Source organism: Lithobates pipiens, unplaced genomic scaffold, assembly GCF_037356315.1.
Source record: "Lithobates pipiens isolate NorthernLeopardFrog02 unplaced genomic scaffold, aLitPip1_a1.2 Scaffold_16, whole genome shotgun sequence".
Classification (NCBI taxonomy): Eukaryota; Metazoa; Chordata; class Amphibia; order Anura; family Ranidae; genus Lithobates; species Lithobates pipiens.
In genome coordinates this window covers 35,454,436-35,474,908 of record NW_027507748.1, presented here as the reverse complement: position 1 = coordinate 35,474,908, position 20,473 = coordinate 35,454,436, and the positions used below count along the sequence as shown (strand labels likewise).

The 20,473-nt window shown below is 41.7% G+C and overlaps 1 protein-coding gene across 4 annotated transcripts in view; it reads left to right on the top strand.

Annotated features, from left to right (window-relative positions):
* LOC143981701 (beta-1,4-galactosyltransferase 4-like) overlaps window positions 1–20,473 on the top strand; it is a 181,186-nt gene that overhangs the window by 137,561 nt on the left and 23,152 nt on the right. For all 4 annotated transcript variants that reach the window (XM_077479720.1, XM_077479722.1, XM_077479724.1 and 1 more), the window contains exons 4-5: window positions 2,595–2,782; window positions 15,545–15,667. In XM_077479720.1, the coding sequence (XP_077335846.1) occupies window positions 2,595–2,782; window positions 15,545–15,667 (311 nt within the window). The remainder of the gene's footprint in view (window positions 1–2,594; window positions 2,783–15,544; window positions 15,668–20,473) is intronic.

The window sequence follows — 20,473 nt, the reverse complement described above, 5'->3', positions numbered from 1 at the left end:
CACCTTTAGAATTATATTTACCTAGAAAAATGGTGACGTGTTCAGTACTTATTTTACCCACTTTTATATGCAGTTAGGTTCATATATATTTAGGCACAGGCACAATTTTAGTGTTTTTTTTTTTCAGGTATTTACCAAAGCATATTTATGCTATAGCTCTATAATGGATATTGGCTGAAAGTGCACTCCCTCAGGATTAATTTGAGGGTATTTACAACCAAATCTTAGGAAGGGTTTAGTAATTACAGCTCTTAAGAATAGCTATCCCCCTCTTTTTTTTTTTTTAGGGACCAAAAGTAATTGGACAATTAAATCAAAAGCTGTTTTATGGCCAGGTGTGGGCTACTCCTTTGTTATTTCTTCATCAATTAAGCAGGTAAAAGGTCTGGAGCTTGATTCTAAGTGGGGTTTTTGTATTTGGAATCTATTGGTGTGAACCTACATCATGCGTTCAAAGGAGCTGTCCAAGCAAGTGAAACAGGCCATTGTAAGGCTTCAAAAATGAAACAAAGCCATCAGAGAGATAGCAGCAACATTAGGAGTGGCCAAATTAACAGTTTGGTACATTCAGAGGAAAGAAGAACACACTGGTGAGCTCAGCAACACAAAAAGGCCTGGATGTCCACAGAAGACAACAGTGGTGGATGATCACAGGATCCTCTCTGTGGTAAAGAAAAACCCATTCACAACATCCACACAAAAGCTAGACGACAAGCATAGCAGAATTATTGTACACATACCTATCTGTATGTACTTCATGCATTCAGATTCATTGCGTTACTTATGCTATGAATCTCACAAAAAACGGTTTGCCATATACAAAATTTCCATTGTAATCAAACAAGTCCTCCAACGTTGGCAATACAACACTAAACAAACATGTAGAATGCTGGTATGCAAATTCCAACCTTGTTCACAGTCAAATGTGTGTAGTAATAGTGTACAAAGACTGCTGTTCCCAAAGCGGCTGGCCTGTTCCTTATTTTGAAAAAGGCTCTCTCAACTTTTTTACCACAGAGGAATCCTTGAAATAATTTTCAGGTGTTGAGAAACCCCTGATAAAACCAGTTCATTTTGGTTCCGTGGGAAAAATGCTCCTTCCAGTGATGGCAAGGGGGAAGAATTCTCCTTATATTGGTGAAAAGTGGGAAGAATTCTCCTTACATTGGTGATCAGTGGGAAGAATGCCCCTTACATTGGTGGTCAGTGGGAAGAATGTTCCTTACATTGGTGATCAGTGGGAAGAATGTTCCTTACATTGGTGATCAGTGGGAAGAATGTTCCTTACATTGGTGATCAGTGGGAAGAATGTTCCTTACATTGGTGATCAGTGGGAAGAATGTTCCTTACATTGGTGATCAGTGGGAAGAATGTTCCTTACATTGGTGGTCAGTGGGAAGAATGTTCCTTACATTGGTGATCAGTGGGAAGAATGTTCCTTACATTGGTGATCAGTGGGAAGAATGTTCCTTACATTGGTGATCAGTGGGAAGAATGTTCCTTACATTGGTGATCAGTGGGAAGAATGCCCCTTACATTGGTGATCGGTGAGAAGAATGTTCCTTACATTGGTGATCAGTGGGAAGAATGTTCCTTACATTGGTGATCAGTGGGAAGAATGTTCCTTACATTGGTGATCAGTGAGAAGAATGTTCCTTACATTGGTGGAAAGTGGGAAGAATTCTCCTTACATTGGTGATCAGTGGGAAGGATGTTTCGTACATTGGTGACCAGTGGGAAGAATGATCCTTACATTGGTGGTCAGTGGGAAGAATGCTCCTTACATTAGTGGTCAGTGGAAAGAATACTCTTTACATTGATGGTTAATGGAAATAATTTTTACCTTAGATTGGTGGTCAGAATAGCCCCCTTACAGACAGCCAAAAAAGATCATTTATATCTGCAGCTAGCTCTGCTCAGTGTCCTTGGTCCTAGATCTATGAAAGTACCATCAAATGGTAGATCCATCAGCTTAGGCAGCCCCTAGCAACCTCTGGAGGAACCCGAAGGCTCCGTGGCACCCTGGTTCAGAATTAGTGCTTTAAAGTATCCCTTTAAAGTGGCTGTAAACCCTTACAAACCACTTTGACCTACAGGTAAGCCTAGATTAAGGCTTACCTGTAGGTCCAAGAAATATCTCCTAAACCTATACGGTTTATGAGATATTTACCTGAAGACAGCCACCGCTGTCTATGGCGCACTGAGTAAGCCGCAGATCGCATCGATATGCCGCGAGTGTCGGCTCCCATGCGCATGAGCGGGAGTGACGTCATCGCAGCTCCGGCGAATCACAGCGCCGGAGCAGCGAGACCCACCGAGACCCACCAAGAAGATGGATGCTCGGAACTACAGGGGACAGCGGTGACTTCGCTGGCTCCTGTGTCAGGTAAGTAACACATAATGGACTACTATGCGATGCATAGTAGTCCATTATGCTTTAACTTTGCAGGGAATCAAAGAGGAATTAAACCCATCAGGGTTTACTTCCTCTTTAATTGCTTGTCTTAGGAGCTAGCTTTGCAGCCAGTTTTTTAAAACGTCCGTGTGCATGAGGACTTAGTGATCAAGAAAAGTGTCTTTCATTGTCCCTGCAGGCTGGTGATGGGAAATTCAACAGAGCCAAGTTACTCAACGTTGGGTACCTAGAAGCACTGAAAGAAGAGAAATGGGATTGTTTTATCTTGCACGATGTGGACCTGGTACCTGAGAACGATTTCAACACCTACCTGTGCGACACTGAGCCAAAACACCTCGTGGTTGGCCGCAACGTCACTGGATACAAGTAAGAAAGCAGATAGTGCAATCTTTTTTTGTTTGGTTATTATTTTAGCCTGTGAAAAGTTATGTGAAATGTGTGATTATTTTTCATAGGTGAAGAGACTTTTGTACCAGTTTCAGTCAGTGGAGCGTCCCTCACCTCAGCTGCAAGAGGGATACTCTACCATTTGCGGTCTGAATTATCAGTCATAATATATTAGTAATGAGCTGGGCTTACATAGGATTCTCTTATCAACACTTCCATGACCAGATTGATGTCTAAGTGCCCAGGCCAAACATAAAATGTATCGTTGCCCAAAATAATTGGAGGATTAGAACTTCTCTTATTTTCAGCCTGCGATGAGCTGTCAAGGTAAAAGTGATCCAGGCAGCTTTACAACCACGCAGTCACTTTTACCGTGCTGGGAAGGCCCCTCCCGCCACCACCAGCAGTGGTTTTTGGGTTCTCCCATTTCTACAGAGCCTTGGTCGGTAGAAAATGGTCAGGAAGGCTCCCGCATAGGAGATGGAGGATCTTCCTTTCCACCATTTCCTCTGTGATGAATTAACCCAAAAGTGAAGAGGATTTAGCCACTTCTCGTTTCAGAGCTGTCATTCTCTGGCTGTTGCAACCAGGGAAGCAGCTGATCAACTACGATCTGTGTTTGATCAGTTGCTTTGGAGTGCAGGGGAGACATCAGGAGGTCTAATGGACCCCTGATCTCTCCATAAAGAGTAGAGGTCACTGCCCAAATTTATCACAAAAGGGCTTGTTCATCTTCTTGTAATAGCAATAAAGTAAAATGAAATAAAAAGTAAATGAATAAATGGGGAAAAAAAAAGTAAAAGCCCCCACGTCCCATCCGTGCATACATGCAAATGCTCACTCGTGTGTAGGTCCAGCACACACATGTAAACGGTGATTGTGAGGTATTGCTGTGAACGTCGGCATGAAAGCAACAAGTTTTCTCCCTATTGTGGGGTCACCAGTACGGTATTTGTATATGGAAATCATATCCTCTCTCAAGCGTCTCTTCTCCAGAGAGAATAAGTTCAGTGCTCACCAGCGGACGTAATATACCTGGCCACCCCGCGATCGTCTCCAGGCATTGCGCCCCCTAGTGGTCTTAAAGCAGCTGACGTACATTGATGGTTATTCGCCCAGGACAGCCAACCTGCTGCAGTACAACTGCGGTGACTGGTCTTTAAGTGGTTAAAGATACCTGCAACTGAGTAAAGCATGAGCTCAGGCGTGTTCGCAAGTCCACATACCTGCGCCTGCCAGGAAGCTGACACGCTGCAGCTTTAATCACAGGCAGGGAGACATTCCTAGTTCCGCCGCTGTACAGATCGGGAAATGTCTCACTACCTGTGATTAACGCTGCGGAGTGTCAGCTTCCTGGTGGGCACGGGCACGTGGACTTGTCAACATGCTTAAGCCCATCCTTACAACTGACTTACAGACTGGGGGGTTGATTAGCTCAGTGTAGATGCTTTTTAATGAGTTCATGGCTGAAAATTTTTAAACAATAGGACAACCCAGGGCTTTTTTTCAGGGGGAACTTAGTGGAACTCAGTTCCACCACCTCTGGCTCAGACTCTTTGGTGCCTGCTCACCACAATCACTTGTAAACAAAGAAGTCCGGTTACTGTGTTTACAAGTGACAGCTCTACACTCTGGGTGTAGCCCCCATGAACTCTGCACTCTATATGAAATGCAATCCTGATATTTAATGCCCCTTTAAGACCCTTCTACTGTTTGTGAAATATGGCCACACCCACTATTTGATGTAATTTGGAGGGTGTGTGTGTGTGGGGAGGGATTTTGGGGGGGTCGTGTTTGAGTTCCAGCACCTTTTTGTTTGAGAAAAAAAGCCCTGGGACAACCGTACAGCTGTTGGCCTTTGGTGGTAAATTCAAGAACAATCCCGTAATGCAGGCAAAATGTAACTGAAGGAAACACAGATACATATGGGATAGGGATAGCACTCGACTTTTATGAGGCAAAGCGGAAAAGAAAAGTTCAACACAATGGTTGCTCATGCAGGGGATTTCAGGTTCATACAGCAAAAAAAATCCCCCAGAAAATGCCAATTCACCTGGCTCTCTTTCCAAGTGTACCGCTGCTCTTGTCTCTCGTCTCCCAGACCCGGCTCTCTGGGCTTTCCTGGCTCATGCAGCCTTATGTTACAGTCCCTAGCTGTACAGGCCTACTGCTGGACTCTCAGTAGAGGTTCTCCTGACACCCCGAGCTAGTTGCTAGTTGGACCGGCTAGTTGCCTCGGCTCTCTCTGCAGGCTATTGCATTAGGGTGTCGCCCCAAAACTAAAAATGCGTGTGTGTATATATTTATTTTGTGTGTGGTTTTAACCCTTTCTCGGCCGCTAGTAGGGGGGGGGGGTAAAACTGCCCCTGCTAGCAGCCGAATACCACCGCTAAAACGACTGTAAAGTTTTACCACCGACGCTACTCCCACCCCAGTGTCAAAGGGGCCTAACTCCATTAATACTGATTTCTGTAAGGTCTCCTTCTATACAATACGAACCGCAACTCGGGATTTCTGTGTGCAGGATAGGAAAAAAGCTTTAAAGTGGTGTTTCCGCCAGAAAAAAATTGTAAAATTCCCCCAAAAAATGTAAAAAAAAATTGGATTTTTTTTTAACTCACCTCTAAATGTCTATTGCTAGGGGGTCCCTCGTAGCCTGCCTCTTTCAGTGCCCGGGCACCCGATGTCACTTCCCCTCCGTGCAGTCAGTCATCTGGGACACGTGACAGATCCCAGATGACTGCGCGGCGTATCATGGCGCACGGGGCTGCTCGCACATGCGCAGTGGGTGCCCGGCTGTGAAGCCACAGCCGGTGCCCACAGTAGGAATGGCGTCGCTGCCGAGCGGAGGGGGGGGAGGGGGGAAATGAGCAAAGCTGCGTTCCCCCGCATCGCTGGACCCTGGGACAGGTAAGTGTCTGATTATTAAAAGTCAGCAGCTGCAGTATTTGTAGCTGCTGACGTCTTATTTTTTATTTTAAAGGGGCACCCCAATTTAACTGTTTCAGTGCTAGTCATAACTTGAAAACGAACGTTCCTTTTTCCTACTGAAGTTACTAAGTCAAAGGAAGTTTTTTTTTTTTTTTTCTATCCTTTGTGTACATAATGAATGATTATGGAAACCACAATGAAAAAATTCCTTTGTCCTGCTTAAGCAAACAGATTATTTTTGATTGAAAATGTAAACGGGAAGCTAGATCAAGTTGTTCTGGTTCTGAATAATTACTATCTAAAGCAAAATCTGTAAACTGCAATTGATAATATAAGAAATGAGTATCACTTACTGGTAATCCTAATACTGTAATTGGAACCAATATTCTCTTGCTGCTATAGGAATCGTTGAGGTACTAAAGCATCCATGCTGATTACATCCTACCCATTTATTTACCCATAAATCTGTATGTCTTTTTGCAAATACATATTCATTAGGTAAGCTTTGTAAAATACCTGGAGGAGTTATTCCACTTTTGGAATGCTTGAGCTGTTATTTAAAAATTGATAGAATACTCTGTATCTCTAGACACGTCATGGCTACATGGGAATGTTGTTCACTGTTCATTAAATTGAAAGTAATATTTTGTAAATGGACTTTAGCTCTATTTCTAATATTTGGTTTAAATTTCGCTGAACTTTAAAAAAGATGTAAACCCCGCAAAAAAATAAATAAAAAAATTATAGATATAGATATATATATATAGATATAGATAGAGATATAGATATAGATATAGATATAGATATAGATATAGATATATATTTATATATATATATATATATATATATATATATATATATATATATATTTATATTATTATTTTTTAAACATTAAAAAAAAAAAATTTCCCTGCCAAGCAAGAGATGTATAAATTAGTCCTAAACGAGCGCTAAAGGTATCTTTTTTATGAGTTTGATTTTTCCAGTATCTTCTGGGTAACATCCGCGCCATTCCTTCTTCTGTTTGCTGAAGCCGATGCGGACGTCATTTTCACCCTTAGTTTGTATCCCTGCTGAAATCTCGCGCATGCGCTGTAGCGTCGTAACCCAAGCCTCGATCTTGATTGCTGTTAGTACGGCAACAGAGCATTCTCAATGAGAACAGTAAATGACTATCAAGGCTATCATCGCGAGGCTTCCTCTGTGCCGTTCTGAGTGTCGGATAATGACACCGCAGGCAGAGGAAGCTGAAACGGCGCACATTGTGTGCCGCTAATGAGGCTACCTAGTGCGCAAGCGCGGGCGACGTCACAGGACAAATAAAGACGATTTGCATAGCAAAGACAAATGTGAGTGCACTTTCACAGGGAGCGATCAGCTGCCTGTGCTATGTAGATCCCATTGATGTAAAGTTGTATAGGATGGTTTACAACCACTTTAATACTTTTACTTCCCACTAAACTGTTTCTAGATCAGACTTTAACGTTTTAATATCAATACTATTGGTAATGCTTCCAATTGTTCCAACTCCTCCAAGAATTCCTTCTACAATACCTTGTTTATTCCTGTGATTATTTTTACTATTAGTTCCAAACCATTTTATCAATACCCAATTCCACATTTGACATTGAGGATACCTTGATGAAATTTATAATCAAAAGTATAATCACAGTATACCAGTATACCATATACCATTCAAAAAAGTATAATCACAAAATGTCCTTTTCTTAAGAGATGTCTGGATTGAAAATGATTGATTTGAAAAGAACTAGCAGAAATAAATTTTCCATTAGTACACTTATGCCCAGTACACACGATCGGATTTTCCGACAACAAAACCGTGGATTTTTTCCTGAAGGATGTTGGCTCAAACTTGTCTTGCATATACACGGTCACACAAATGTTGGCCAAAAACTCAGAACGTGAGAACGCGGTGACGTACAACACATAGGACGAGCCGAGAAAAAGGAAGTTCAATAGCCAGTGCGGCTCCTTCTGCTTGATTCAGAGCATGCGTGAACTTTTGTGCGACCTACTTGTGTATACATGTAGCCCTGACCACCGAAGGATCTGCTGGTTTGAATTGGGCCTGCACTCTACCGAGAAACCCCAATAACTTGACTCAATCCCCTTGGCACAGCTGTGGTTCAATGTAATACAGTACAATATAAAACAATGTAAAGTACCTGTATTATACCCTCAGGGTCCCCTGGGTCCACCTCATGGGGAAAAACAGTACACCACACAACTGGATAACCAGAAATATTGTTCACTGAAAAATATTTAAACGGGTGGTTACAGAAATTGTGCTATCATCCCAACATAGGATGACAGCATGATATGTTCCAATATAAAACAATATAGACTGTGTATTTATATATACATAGATATACCTGGGAGCTCCCCCTGCTTAAAAGCTATATGTGAGGCCTCACTTAAAGTACTTTATCTGGGGTCTTATTTTCTTCGCTAGCTAAAGTCACTCCTTTTGTATTTGTAATCCAAAGTTCATGGAGGATTAAGCTGAAATGCTCCTGGTGCAACTCCAGTAACTTATTTACAATGCTTGAGGCGCCAAGGTAGATAGGCCTCAAGCCTGCTCAGTGTCAGTTGCTCTGTTATGCCTCCGTGGAACTACAGGTTCCAGTGAGGCCTGTATGTGAGTCTAACTGCGTGCAAAGGTTAACAAACAATGGGCCTTAACCTGCTCACCAACTGGATCAGAGTTCCGCGTGATCACCTTGGTCCAGTGACTGTAGCTTGCCTCTCCGTCAGCTGGGCCAGATGCTCTGTATCGCTTCGCTGAATCAATCCGGTTCTCCGATTCTCTGCTGAGTGTCTCTGGACCTTCTCAATCCGGTCAGTCTTTCAGGCTCCATCAGGTCACCTTACAAACAAACAGGCTGGCACTCTGCGATAGCTGTCGGCCGCTGCCTCTGGGAAGCCTTCCCACAGATCCACACAGGCAGGCAGCATGGTCCCAAGAGACCTAAAATGGCTGCTCCAGTCCCTTTTAACCCCTACCTAGCATGCACTGAGTAAGAGAGTGTTCATGGGTAGGTCACACGGACTCGCAGGTAACAAGGTCAACCTTCAGAATCCAAACAGTTACTTCCTGCACAAGTCTTTAGGTTGTTCTGTGGTAATAATAAACAGGTGTGTTACCCATATTTGACCACTAGATGGCTCTGGTATGAAACCACAGTAATGTCCATAAACCTTACATTAAGCATACATAACCACATCAATAGGCAAGGATGTCAGCGCTACATACACGATCGGACTTTCTTGTTGTTGGAAAATTTGAGAACCTGCTTTCCAACATTTCTGTGGGAAAATTCTGACAGATGTTCGATGGAGCATACACACGGTTGGACTTTCCGACAACAAGCTCACATCCAACATTTGTTCAGGATCTACAAACTGTAAATAATATTGTGTTAGAAACCAAATCAGTTTTGGATCCTCCCACAGAAGAAGAATGTACACTACTACTAGTTACATCACCAGTCCAAGTTGTAGACTCATTTCCTTTTAACTATAACCCAGAATCCCAACACTACCTGCTTGGAGTTTGCATGTTCTCCTTGTGCCTGCGTGGGTTTCCTCCGGGTCCTTCGGTTTCCTCCCATACTCCAAAGACATGCTGGTAGGGTAATTAGCTTCTGTCTAAATTAGTCCCTAGTATATGAATGTGAGTTGGGGATCTTAGATTGTAAGCTCCTGGAGGGAGGGATGTGAATGTACAATGTATATGTGAAGCACTGTGTAAATTGACGGTGCTATATAAGTACCTTAAAGAATAATGAGATGACGAATTTTCTCCCTTTTTATGTATTTTCTTTCTTTCCGATGTTTTCTTTTTCTTCTTGGAGCTTGTTGTTCCTCCATGTTTGGTTATCAGATGCCATATCGTAATTAGAAGAATTTCTCTTCTTTTTAGCCAGCTCAGTTTCATGGACCTTCCGTCCACGTCTGATGGGACACGAACGCCTCGTTTTTTTTTTATCCCGAGACTTGATCAATCATGAAATTGTTAGTCTCCCCCCTTTGTCAAGGAGCAGAGAAAAAAAAATATGAGCTGGCCTCGCCAATGTTAAAAGTAAAGGAAAACTTCAGACACGTATTACGTCAATAGTGTCTTTTTTAGGTGTTTATGTTCAATAGTTCAATAGCCAGGCTGTCTTAAAACAAAGTGTGAGTTTATTTGATCACACTTGGCATCAACTTGATGTACAAGCTTACAGCTTGATGTAGTAAAACAAAAGATATTAGGAATAAAAACTGTAGTAAAAGAAAATAGAGGAAAATAATTTGGTTCTTGCGTTCTCTATTGTCATAGAGGTGTCTTGTTAGAACAGCTGTTTAGGAGTTTGGCTGAATATAGGCCTAAAGTAAATGTCTTCTTCAGTGTATGAAAGTGTGTGTGTTATGAGTGTTGTTCTGTCTCTAGGACAGATGGCTAAACCTTCTTGTCCCAATAACTTCAGATACCATATTTCTTTGATCTCATTTTTATTAGAACAAGCCAGGTGAAACTACAAAACAGAATATCAGAAAAGTTTTGATCAGACTTTTGAAGCACAGAGACACACAGAATTATGAAATAATATAAATCTTTAATAGGCTAAAAATAGAAAAGTGAATACATAGAATAATTATTCCAAAGAATAAATCACAGAGTACACAAAGATAATTGCAAAGCTGATTAGTCTCTACATATTTCGCCATACAAAATAAGGCTTCTTCAGGAGAACTATGAGTATCAGACGTTTTATATATTATATATATATATATATATATATATATATATATATATATATATATATATATATATATATATATATATATATATATATATATATATATATATTACTAAAACGAGAAAAAGATAAAAATCAAACACTCAAAAAAACACAATTGGATATAAATATAACAAATTACAGCTATGCAGAACACTGTATCGTCAAAGATTGGTTCCCAAACCTGACCTGTGTATTCAATGGAAAGATGAAATTACAGAAATTGGTGGATAAAAGTGGATCATTTTGATGATACCATAGAGAGAGATAAGTAAATTTAGAAGACAATACCAGAGGTTCATCTATCGAATCCATCTAACAAAAATAATAATAAAAATAGATAAATAAACCTAAATATTGTTAAGAAGTTCCTACCTCCATTTTATTAAATCAAGAGAAGGCTAACAACTTCCAGATGATACAAAGAATAAAATACTTCAAGGGAAACCTCCATAGAAGTTATCAGGGTTCCTTAAAAATATGTGTAAAGTATCAAAAGTTTAACCTATGGCTACCAGAAAAAAACATCCAAAACAAGCCCAGTTGTGATTAATTACCTGAATATGCGAAGTCCAGAAAATTAGAATTGTCCAAAAGAGGGGGCCCTAAGATATAAAATACCGGGGTTGCCTTCTAAAATACAAAATAACAGAAATAGACCTCAATAAATACAATAGTGCATACAATACAGCATACATTGCATAAACAACGATATACAATACAAGATGTGATAGTAAAAACATACTTTTTAAGTTCGCCAATTGGAGATGGCGATCGATTTGATAAATACATGTGTTGCTTCCTGAGTATCTTCTCAAAGAATGGTGGCTGCTTCAATTCCTGTGAAGATTCTACCCAGAATTCCCTGTTTACTAACAACTTCCTTAATTACACATACAGTAAATCAAATAAAGCCGAACAACTGCAGCAATACCAAAAAGGAAAGCTAGATAGAGCCTGCACACCACTTATGATTGTCTTATGTAAATGACACACTTTACATGTAAATTTAACAACACAGGTACAAATAATCAGCATAGACATCTGGTGGACAGAACAAGTGTCTCCTTCTGTGTGTATGTGTGTAACCTAGTGTAACACTGTTTTTCATACTATTCCAAATCTACAAGTCAGCAAAATGCAGCTATATCCATATATATAGTTTGAGCTAGAGGTGAAATGATCGTATCAGTAATTATTCTAAATATTCACATTGCTAATAGCTAACACGTCTTTTAAACTTCTTTGATGGAACCACATAACAGTATTCTCTAAAAAACCCGTGTGGCCACTTCTTGTAATGGATACATTCTTTAACCACTTGTGGTCTGGCCGCTGCAGTTTTACTGCGGCAGGTTGGCTCCGCTGCGCGAAATCACATTATTTACGTGATCTCGCGAGGCTTGCATAGCCTAGCTCTGTGAGTCCGACTCGATGTAATCGGGAGCTATGATCAGTGACATGCTACACACAGCCCCTCCCCCACACAGTTAGAATCACTCCCTAGGACACGCATAACCCCTACGGCATTCCCTAGTTAACTCCTTCACTGCCAGTCACATTTACACCATAATCGGTCCATTTTTAATCACACTGATCGCTGTATAAATGTGGTCCCAAAATAGCGCCAAAAGTGTTCGATGTGTTCGCCATAATGTTGCAGTCATGATAAAAAATCGCTGATCACCACCATTACTAGTAAAAAAAGAAATGAATAAAAATGCCATAAAACTATCCCCTATTTTGTAGACGTGATATTTTTTGCACAAACCAATTAATAAACGCTTATTGCGATTTATTTATTTATTTATTTTTAACAAAAATATGTAGAAGAATATGCATAGGCCTAAATTGAGGGAAAAAAAGTTTTTTTTTTTGTGTTTTATTTTTTATTTTTTTTATTTATTTATCTTTTTGGGGATATTCTAGCAAAAAGTAAAAGTTTTTTCAAAATTGTCACTTTTTTTTGTTTATAACACAAAAAATAAAAACCACAGAGGTGATCAAATACCACCAAAAGAAAGCTCTATTTGTGAGGGAAAAAAAGGATGTTAATTTTGTTTGGGAGCCATGTTGCACAACCGCTTGTGATTATTATTTTTTTTTTTTTACAAAAATATGTAGAAGAATACGTATCGGCCTAAACTGAGGAAAACATTTTTTTTTTTATATATATTTTTGGGGGATATTTATTATAGCAAAACATGAAAAATAAAATGCGTTTTCTTTTTCAAAATTGTCGCTCTTTTTTTTTTTTGTTTGTTTATAGCGCAAAAAATAAAAACCGCAGAGGTGCTCAAATACCACCAAAAGAAAGCTCGATTTGTGGGGAAAAAAATACGTAAATTTTGTTTGGGTGCAACTTTGAACGACTGCGCAATTGTCAGTTAAAGCGACGCAGTGCCGAATCACAAAAAGTGCTCTGGTCAGAAAGGGGGGTAAATTCTTCTGAGGCTGAAGTGGTTAATACAATTATTCTACATAATCGGACAAGAAACAGGAAGTGGGCTGTATAAGGTATTTACTGGCAGAAAAAAATAAAATAACTTTTTACTATCCAAAGTTAAATCAACAAGAGCAGAAAATGGAATAGATGGAAAGATGAAAAAATAATGGAAGGTCCGCTTCCGTGATTAGTGCTCAGCTTTAACAGTATTTCTCCGCTGGCAGCTCGCCCAAGGAATAAAAGAAAAACCATTGATCTGTTTACACGAGAGTGATAAATGGTTCCATGGAATCTTTTGTATTCTGTTAGAACAACGTTTTTGACCTCTTCCTTTAAAAGTCAGTAAATCAACTTCTCAATTGAAATGGAAAGTTTTTAGGCCCAGATCAAATTTTGGAACAGGGGGGGGGGGGGGTCATACATTTTTAGGAGCAGAGGTCAGTAATTCAGACATCTCAATTCTCCCACGAGTCGCGGGCGTCTCCCGCATTTGGGTGCGGGCTCACAGTCCCCCGCGAGCGCCGGGCGATCTCCCAGCTGTGCCTGTCGCTCAGCCACAGACAGAGAAGCCAAATGGAGTATGGCTGCTCTGTCTGTGGCTGAGTGACAGGAGGCGCTCCCCTCCCCCCTCCTCCTCCACTACGTCAGTCACACACATCAGTCGGAGCTGAGTGTAAAAACTTTGGCCGCGCTGTGACAAATGTCCCGCCCGCCCTCCTAGACCAGCTTGTGTGATGGACAGAACACTGCGTCTATCACACAAGCTGGTCTATGAGGAGGGCGGGACTTTTGTCACGCCGCGGCCAAAGTTTTCACACTGAGTTCGGAGACGCAGCGAGAGATGCCTGCTGTGTGTAATCCAGGCACTGACTGTAGTAAGGTTGTGAGTAAGGGCACAGTAAGGCTGCGATTATGGGCACGGCGAGGCTGCGATTATGGGCACGGCGAGGCTGCGATTATGGGCACGGCGAGGCTGCGATTATGGGCACGGCGAGGCTGAGATTATGGGCACGGCAAGGCTGAGATCATGGGCGCGGTAAAGCTGCAATGATGGGCATGGTGAGGCTGCATTTAATTGGGGGGGGGGGGGGTTTCAGCGGCGGTGAAAAACCTCCCTGAAATGAGTTTTAGCACGTTGGGTTGTCTGGTAATTGCAGCTTCCATGTTTCTCTCATGAGCAGGTAACCTATCCTGAGAGAGCTCAGAGTGGGGGCGACAACAGTGTCTGTTATTTGCAGAGAGTAGGTGGGGCAGTGGCACAGTTTGCTGAATTTGCAGGCCCAGTGCACAGCAGGAGTATGTGTATGGGGGGGGGGGATTACAAGAGTATAGCTGGCCACAGACTTCGGCCAACACTTTTTCTGTGGCCTCTACTATGTAGGCCGAACTATACGCCCCCCTACGCCAGCGTTTTTGGAGACCACCGTCGATTCATCAAGGCCGGTAAAGACCACCATAGGGTCCCACGACATTTCACCCACCATCATCCTAAATCCACCGTTGGCTTAAAAGTATGGATCATCAAATCCACACCAGCCACTTTGCCCGCGGCAAAGACATTTAAACGTCTCTGCGAACGGGAGACTTGGTGGATATACGCTCTTGACGTACTTTCACCTGGAGGTATTAATGAAGAATTGGAAATTAGAACCTTACTCTAGATAATACTACATTTAACATACAGACTGCGATATTATGGTGTCTATTTCTTATCCACTACTAGTTTACTATCCACCTCTAACCTCCTAATTTTATCTTGTGTCATTTATTTGATCTACTATGTTTAGTTGTTCTTCTATCACTCATTCCCTCTTATCATTATATTGTCCATGTGTCATGGTGTTTGTCTGTTATATATGTACATATCTGCCATCTGTCACAACTATAGGCACAATCTGTACTATTTGCAGAGCATCCATTGCATCTTATTACCTATTCACCACTTTCTATTACCCATCTGTAGTGTATAGACGCCCAGCCGCCCCGCCGCCCCTGTAACACTTCTATATACTAATTCCCAGTTGAGTATTGCCCCTTACCATGAGATTATTGCTACAGGCATAATTTGCACAATTCGTACAATTTGTATAAGAATCCACAACTTTCCTCTACCTCTTTAGTGTATAGAGACCTGGCCGCCCTTGTAACACCTCTATACACTTCTTCATAGTCAAGTAATATTCAGCATTGTTTTATCATTGTTACAGACATAATCGGTACAATTCACACAACATCCACTATATCCTATCGCTTATTCCTTATTTTTTAAATCCCCTTAAGAACATCAGCAGGCTGGTGACACCCGCCCTGAGTATCCTGTGTCCTGTGCGTCCACCCAAGCAACTCCCACTCAACAGCTTACAAAACCAACACCTTCACCAATGCAAGCCTAATTTAACTTTGAGGAGTTGGCCAAGATTTTAGATTAAATGCATGGCAATAATACATAAATTACCTAAAGGTTGCTGTTCATATATTTTTGTGGAGTTTTTTTATATAAATTCTGTTCTCAGAATGTGCTGCATTCTGTCCTCTCTGACTCATGTTTCTCTTCACCTACAGGTTGTGGTATAAAGGGTATTTCGGAGGTGTGACTGCCATGACCAAGAACCAGTTTGCCAAGGTGAACGGTTATTCAAACAATTACTGGGGCTGGGGAGGTGAGGACGACGACCTACGGCTCAGGTAAGGGAAATTTTCAAACTGGAGGCTGCAATGTTTTTGCTGTACTACCCATTTGATGCAACTCGTTGACCTTTTTATTAGTACTTTCCTCCACCCAATTTCACCTTTACAAGCCTACACTATATTGTCAACAGTATTGGGACACCTGCCTTTATATGCACATAAACTTTGCAGTCTCCGCTCTAATTCATCTCAAAGGTGTTCTGTCGGGTTGAGGTCAGGACTGGGCAGGCCAGTCAAGTTTCTCCACTCCAAACTCACTCATCCATGTCTTTATGTACTTTGCTTTGTGCACTGGTCCAAATCATTTGGTGGAGTTATCTTTCAGAGGTTGGCCTTGGCCCCTTAGTTCCAAGGGAACTCTTAAGGTGTCAGCATACCAAGACATTTTGGACAATTTTATGCTCCCAACTTTGTGTGAACAGTTTGGGGGTGGCCCCTTACTCTTCCTACATGACTGCGCACCAGAACAACTTTGGGACGATTTCGAGTAGACTGCGAGCCAGGCCTTTTTGTCCAACATCAGTGCCTGACCTCACAAATGCACTTCTGGAAGAACGTTCAAACATTCCCATAGACACACTACTAAACCTTGTGGACAACCTTCACAGAAGAGTTGTAGCTGCAAAGGGTGGGCCAGCTCAATATTAAAACCCTGCAGACTAAGGCTGGAGTGCCATTAACGTTGGTGTGTTTGAAGGCAGGCATCCCAATACTTTTGACAATATAGTGTACATAGCAAACTTTTGGAAAAACTGTGAAATTTTTTCGAATCCACGCGGACCATCTAACATACGAAATTAATTTCAAAACCATGAATTGGTCCAACGTAACGAATACAGTGAAACTAAATTCTTCAATTACTGAATGCATTTGAAATGAAATAAAAATTTCCAGTGTGCACATGTCTAATGAAAATACACAAATATATATACATACAAGTATTGCACAAATTAATTTAAAAAAATGACGGCGAGAAACATCTTACACATATAAAAGGCATAGAAGAATTATAATGCCCCAACAAATTGTTATTCTGTCACCACATTTCGTGAAGACCATTTCATCGGGTCATAGGCACCAATCTTTACAAATGCTGTAGCACAAGTCTGTCAAACCAGGATCCAAACTGACATAGGGTTCATGGGAGTAGTCGGTCTCCCCGGGCTTGAGGGGAGGACGTGGGGTCACCTAGGTATACATTTATTGAATGCATACAAAATCTGGGCACAAATCCAGTAGCCAACAATGTATATGCATGAGGCTGGCAGAGATGTATATTTGCACCCATAACGCAACAATAGAAATGTGAAAATAGGGCGCAATCCAGTTTACCCAAACTTGGTGAACAACCAAGTGTGTACGAATGGAAACGTTTTCATATGTTGTTGTGGTTTCCTGAGGGCTATATCTAAAGTCCCATTTTTCCTATAACTTTGGTGCTGTTTATTATGGGATGATTCCCTCGGCCCATTATACTTACATTATGGAACTTTACAATTCATTATTTAAAGGTCATAAAATGGATATACAGTGCCTTGAAAATGTATTCATACCCCTTGAAAATTTTTCCACATTTTGTCCTGTTACAACCAAAAACTTATACGTATTTGGATTTTATGTGATAGACCAACACAAAGTGGCACATAATTGTGAAGTGAAAGGAAAATGATAAATGGTTTTCAATTCTTTTTTTTACAAATATGTGAAAAGTGTGTGGGGTACATTTGTATTCAGCCCCCCTGAGTCAATACTTTTTAGAATCACTTTTCCCTGCAATTACAGCTGCAAGTCTTTTTGGGGATGTCTCTACCAGCTTTGCACATCTAGAGAGGGACATTTTTGCCCATTCTTCTTTGCAAAACATCTCAAGCTCTGTCAGATTGGATAGAGAGCGTCTGTGAACAGCAATTTTCAAGTCTTGCCACAAATTCTCTATTGGCTGTGACTGGGCCATTCCAACACATGAATATGCTTTGATCTAAACATTCCATTGTAGCTCTGGCTGTATGTTTAGGGTTGTTGTCCTTCTGGAAGGTGAACGTCTGCCCCACTCAAGTCCTTTGCAGACTCTAATGTACACACGACTGGTTTTCCCGTTGGAATAAACTCTGATGCCCCGTACACACGAGCGGACTTTTCGACATCCAAACTCCGACGGACTGAGTCCGGCGGACTATCCGATCGTGTGTGGGCTGCAACGGACTTTAGCGAAGCTAAAGTCTGACGGACTTTAGAAATGAAGCATGCTTTAAATTTTCCCGACGGAACTCCGCCGGACCCGGTCCCCTTTGAAAAATCCGCTCGTGTGTGTGCTACTCCGACGGACTAAAACCGACGCTAGGGCAGCTATTGGCTACTGTCTAGGAACTTCCTACGTCGAATCCAGTCGTACGTCATCACGTTCGACTCCGTCGGAGTTTGGTGTGATGGTGTGTGGTCAAGTCCGTTCGGTCGAAAAGTCCGCCAGAACTCCGTCGGAACTCCGGCGGAACTCCTTTGGAGGTCTGTCAGACTTAATCCCTCTCGTGTGTACGGGGCATGAAGGTTTTTCCGACGGAGTTCCAATGGATTTCCGCTGAAACTGTCTTGCGTACACGCGATCACACCAAAGTCCGTCAAGAATGCGGTGACGTGCAACACGTACGACAGGACTAGAAAAAGGAAGTTCAATAGCCAGTAGCCAATAGCTTCCTTCTCGTACTTCAGAGCATGTGTAGTTTTTGGTCAGTCGCAGTTTTCCAGATAGGAATTGGTTCCGTCGGAAATATTTAGAACATGATCCATTTCTAGGTCCGTCAGAATTTTTTACGTAAAACGTACAATGGGGCATACACACGATCGGAATATACGATCAAAAGCTCCTGTCTGACTTTTTCTGTCGAACATTCCGCTCGTGTGTACGCGGCATTACAGGTTTTCTTCTAAGATTTCCCTGTATTTGGCTCCATCCATCTTCCTATCAACGTTGACCAGCTTCCCTGTCCCTGCTGAAGAAAAGCATTCCCACAACATGATGCTGCCACCACCATGTTTCACGGTGGGGATGGTGTGTTCAGGGTGATGTGAGGTGTTTGTTTTCTGCCACACATAGCGTTCTGCTTTGAGGCCCAAAAAGTTACATTTTGGGCTCATCCGACCAGAGCACCTTCTTCCACATATTTGCTGTGTCCCCCACATGGCTTCTTGCAAACGAGACTTCTTATGGCTTTCTTTCAACAATGGCTTTCTTGTTGCCACTCTTCTATAAAGGTCAGATTTGTGGAGAGCACGACTAATAGTTGTCCTGTGGACAGATTCTCCCACCTGAGCTGTGGATCTCTGCAGCTCCTCCAGCGTTACCATGGGTCTCTTGGCTGCTTCTCTGGTGAATGTTCTCCTTGCCCAGCCTGTCAGTTTAGGTGGATGGCCATGTCTTGGTAGGTTTGCAGTTGTGCCATACTCTATTTTCCGATGATGGATTGAATGGTGCTCCTGTGAGATGTTCAAAGCTTAAGATATTTTTTATAACCTAACCATACTTTAAACTTCTCCACAACTTTATCCCTGACCCGTCTGGTGTGTTCCTTGGCATTTATGATGCTGTTTGTTCACTAAGGTTAATTAACAAAACTCGGAGGGCTTTGGAGAACAGCTGTATTTATACTGAGTTTAAATTACACACAGGTGGACTCTATTTACTTTATGACTAGTTACTCATTACTCTAGTGCAGTGATGGCGAACCTTGGCACCCCAGATGTTTTGGAACTACATTTCCCACGATGCTCAGGCACTCTGCAGTATAGTGGTGCATCATGGGAAATGTAGTTCCAAAACATCTGGGGTGCCAAGGTTTGCCATCACTGCTCTAGTGACTTCTGAAGGCAATTGGTTCCATTAGATTTTTAGTTAAGGGGTATCAGAGTAAAGGGGGCTGAATAGAAATGCACAACACACTCTTCAGATATTTATTTGCAAAAAGTCTTGAAAACCATTTATCATTTTCCTTCCACTTCACAGTTATGTGCCTCCTTTTTGTGTTGGTCTATCACATAAAATTTATGTTTTTGGTTGTAACTTGACAAAATGTGGAAAATGTAAAGAGGTATGAATACCTTTTCAAGGCACCGTACAGTATGAATAGAAAGGTCTAAAATGCCCAGAATTCCACAGCTTTTGCCCAGCCTCTGATTAGTTCTAGGATGCATGACTTCGTCTGGCCTCCTTACAATCGGAGAGGCCAGTCCTGATACTACTCAAAAGTGGGCAGTCCTGAAGACCTCCAGGTATATGGTCAGGGTCCAGGTATATGGTCAGGGTCCAGGTATGTGGTCAGGGTCCTGGTGAACAGGAGATCCGACACTCGGTGTCTTTGTTGGCTGTTATGTTAGGCAAAAGGAGACCTCAATATAAGTCCAGTAGAATTAGGGACAGAAAGTCAGCTCTTTATACACCAGCTTTATTTTATGTCTGGTTCCTTTAAAAAATCTCCCAAAACTTTTAGTCCATAAATCAATGTATGATAATTTGTCTCTTCTGTCTGGGTGGGGGGGGGGGGCATCAAAATCCTCTTTCCCGTCTTCCGTCTGTTTTGAGCGCCTGATGAAATAAATGTTGATTGTGGAAGGTATAATGCTGCTGTGAGAAATGAGGACGCCCTATCAGTATGAGAAATCAGTCCATGAACAGTCTACATTGTCCCTGGATGAATAGAGAACGTGATTATCTAATAACCGTCCATTAATTCCACAAGACATACAGATCTCAGATGATTGAACTGGGCCTGAGCTATGGGAGGTTATGTTAGGACAGGGCTTGTAAATAAA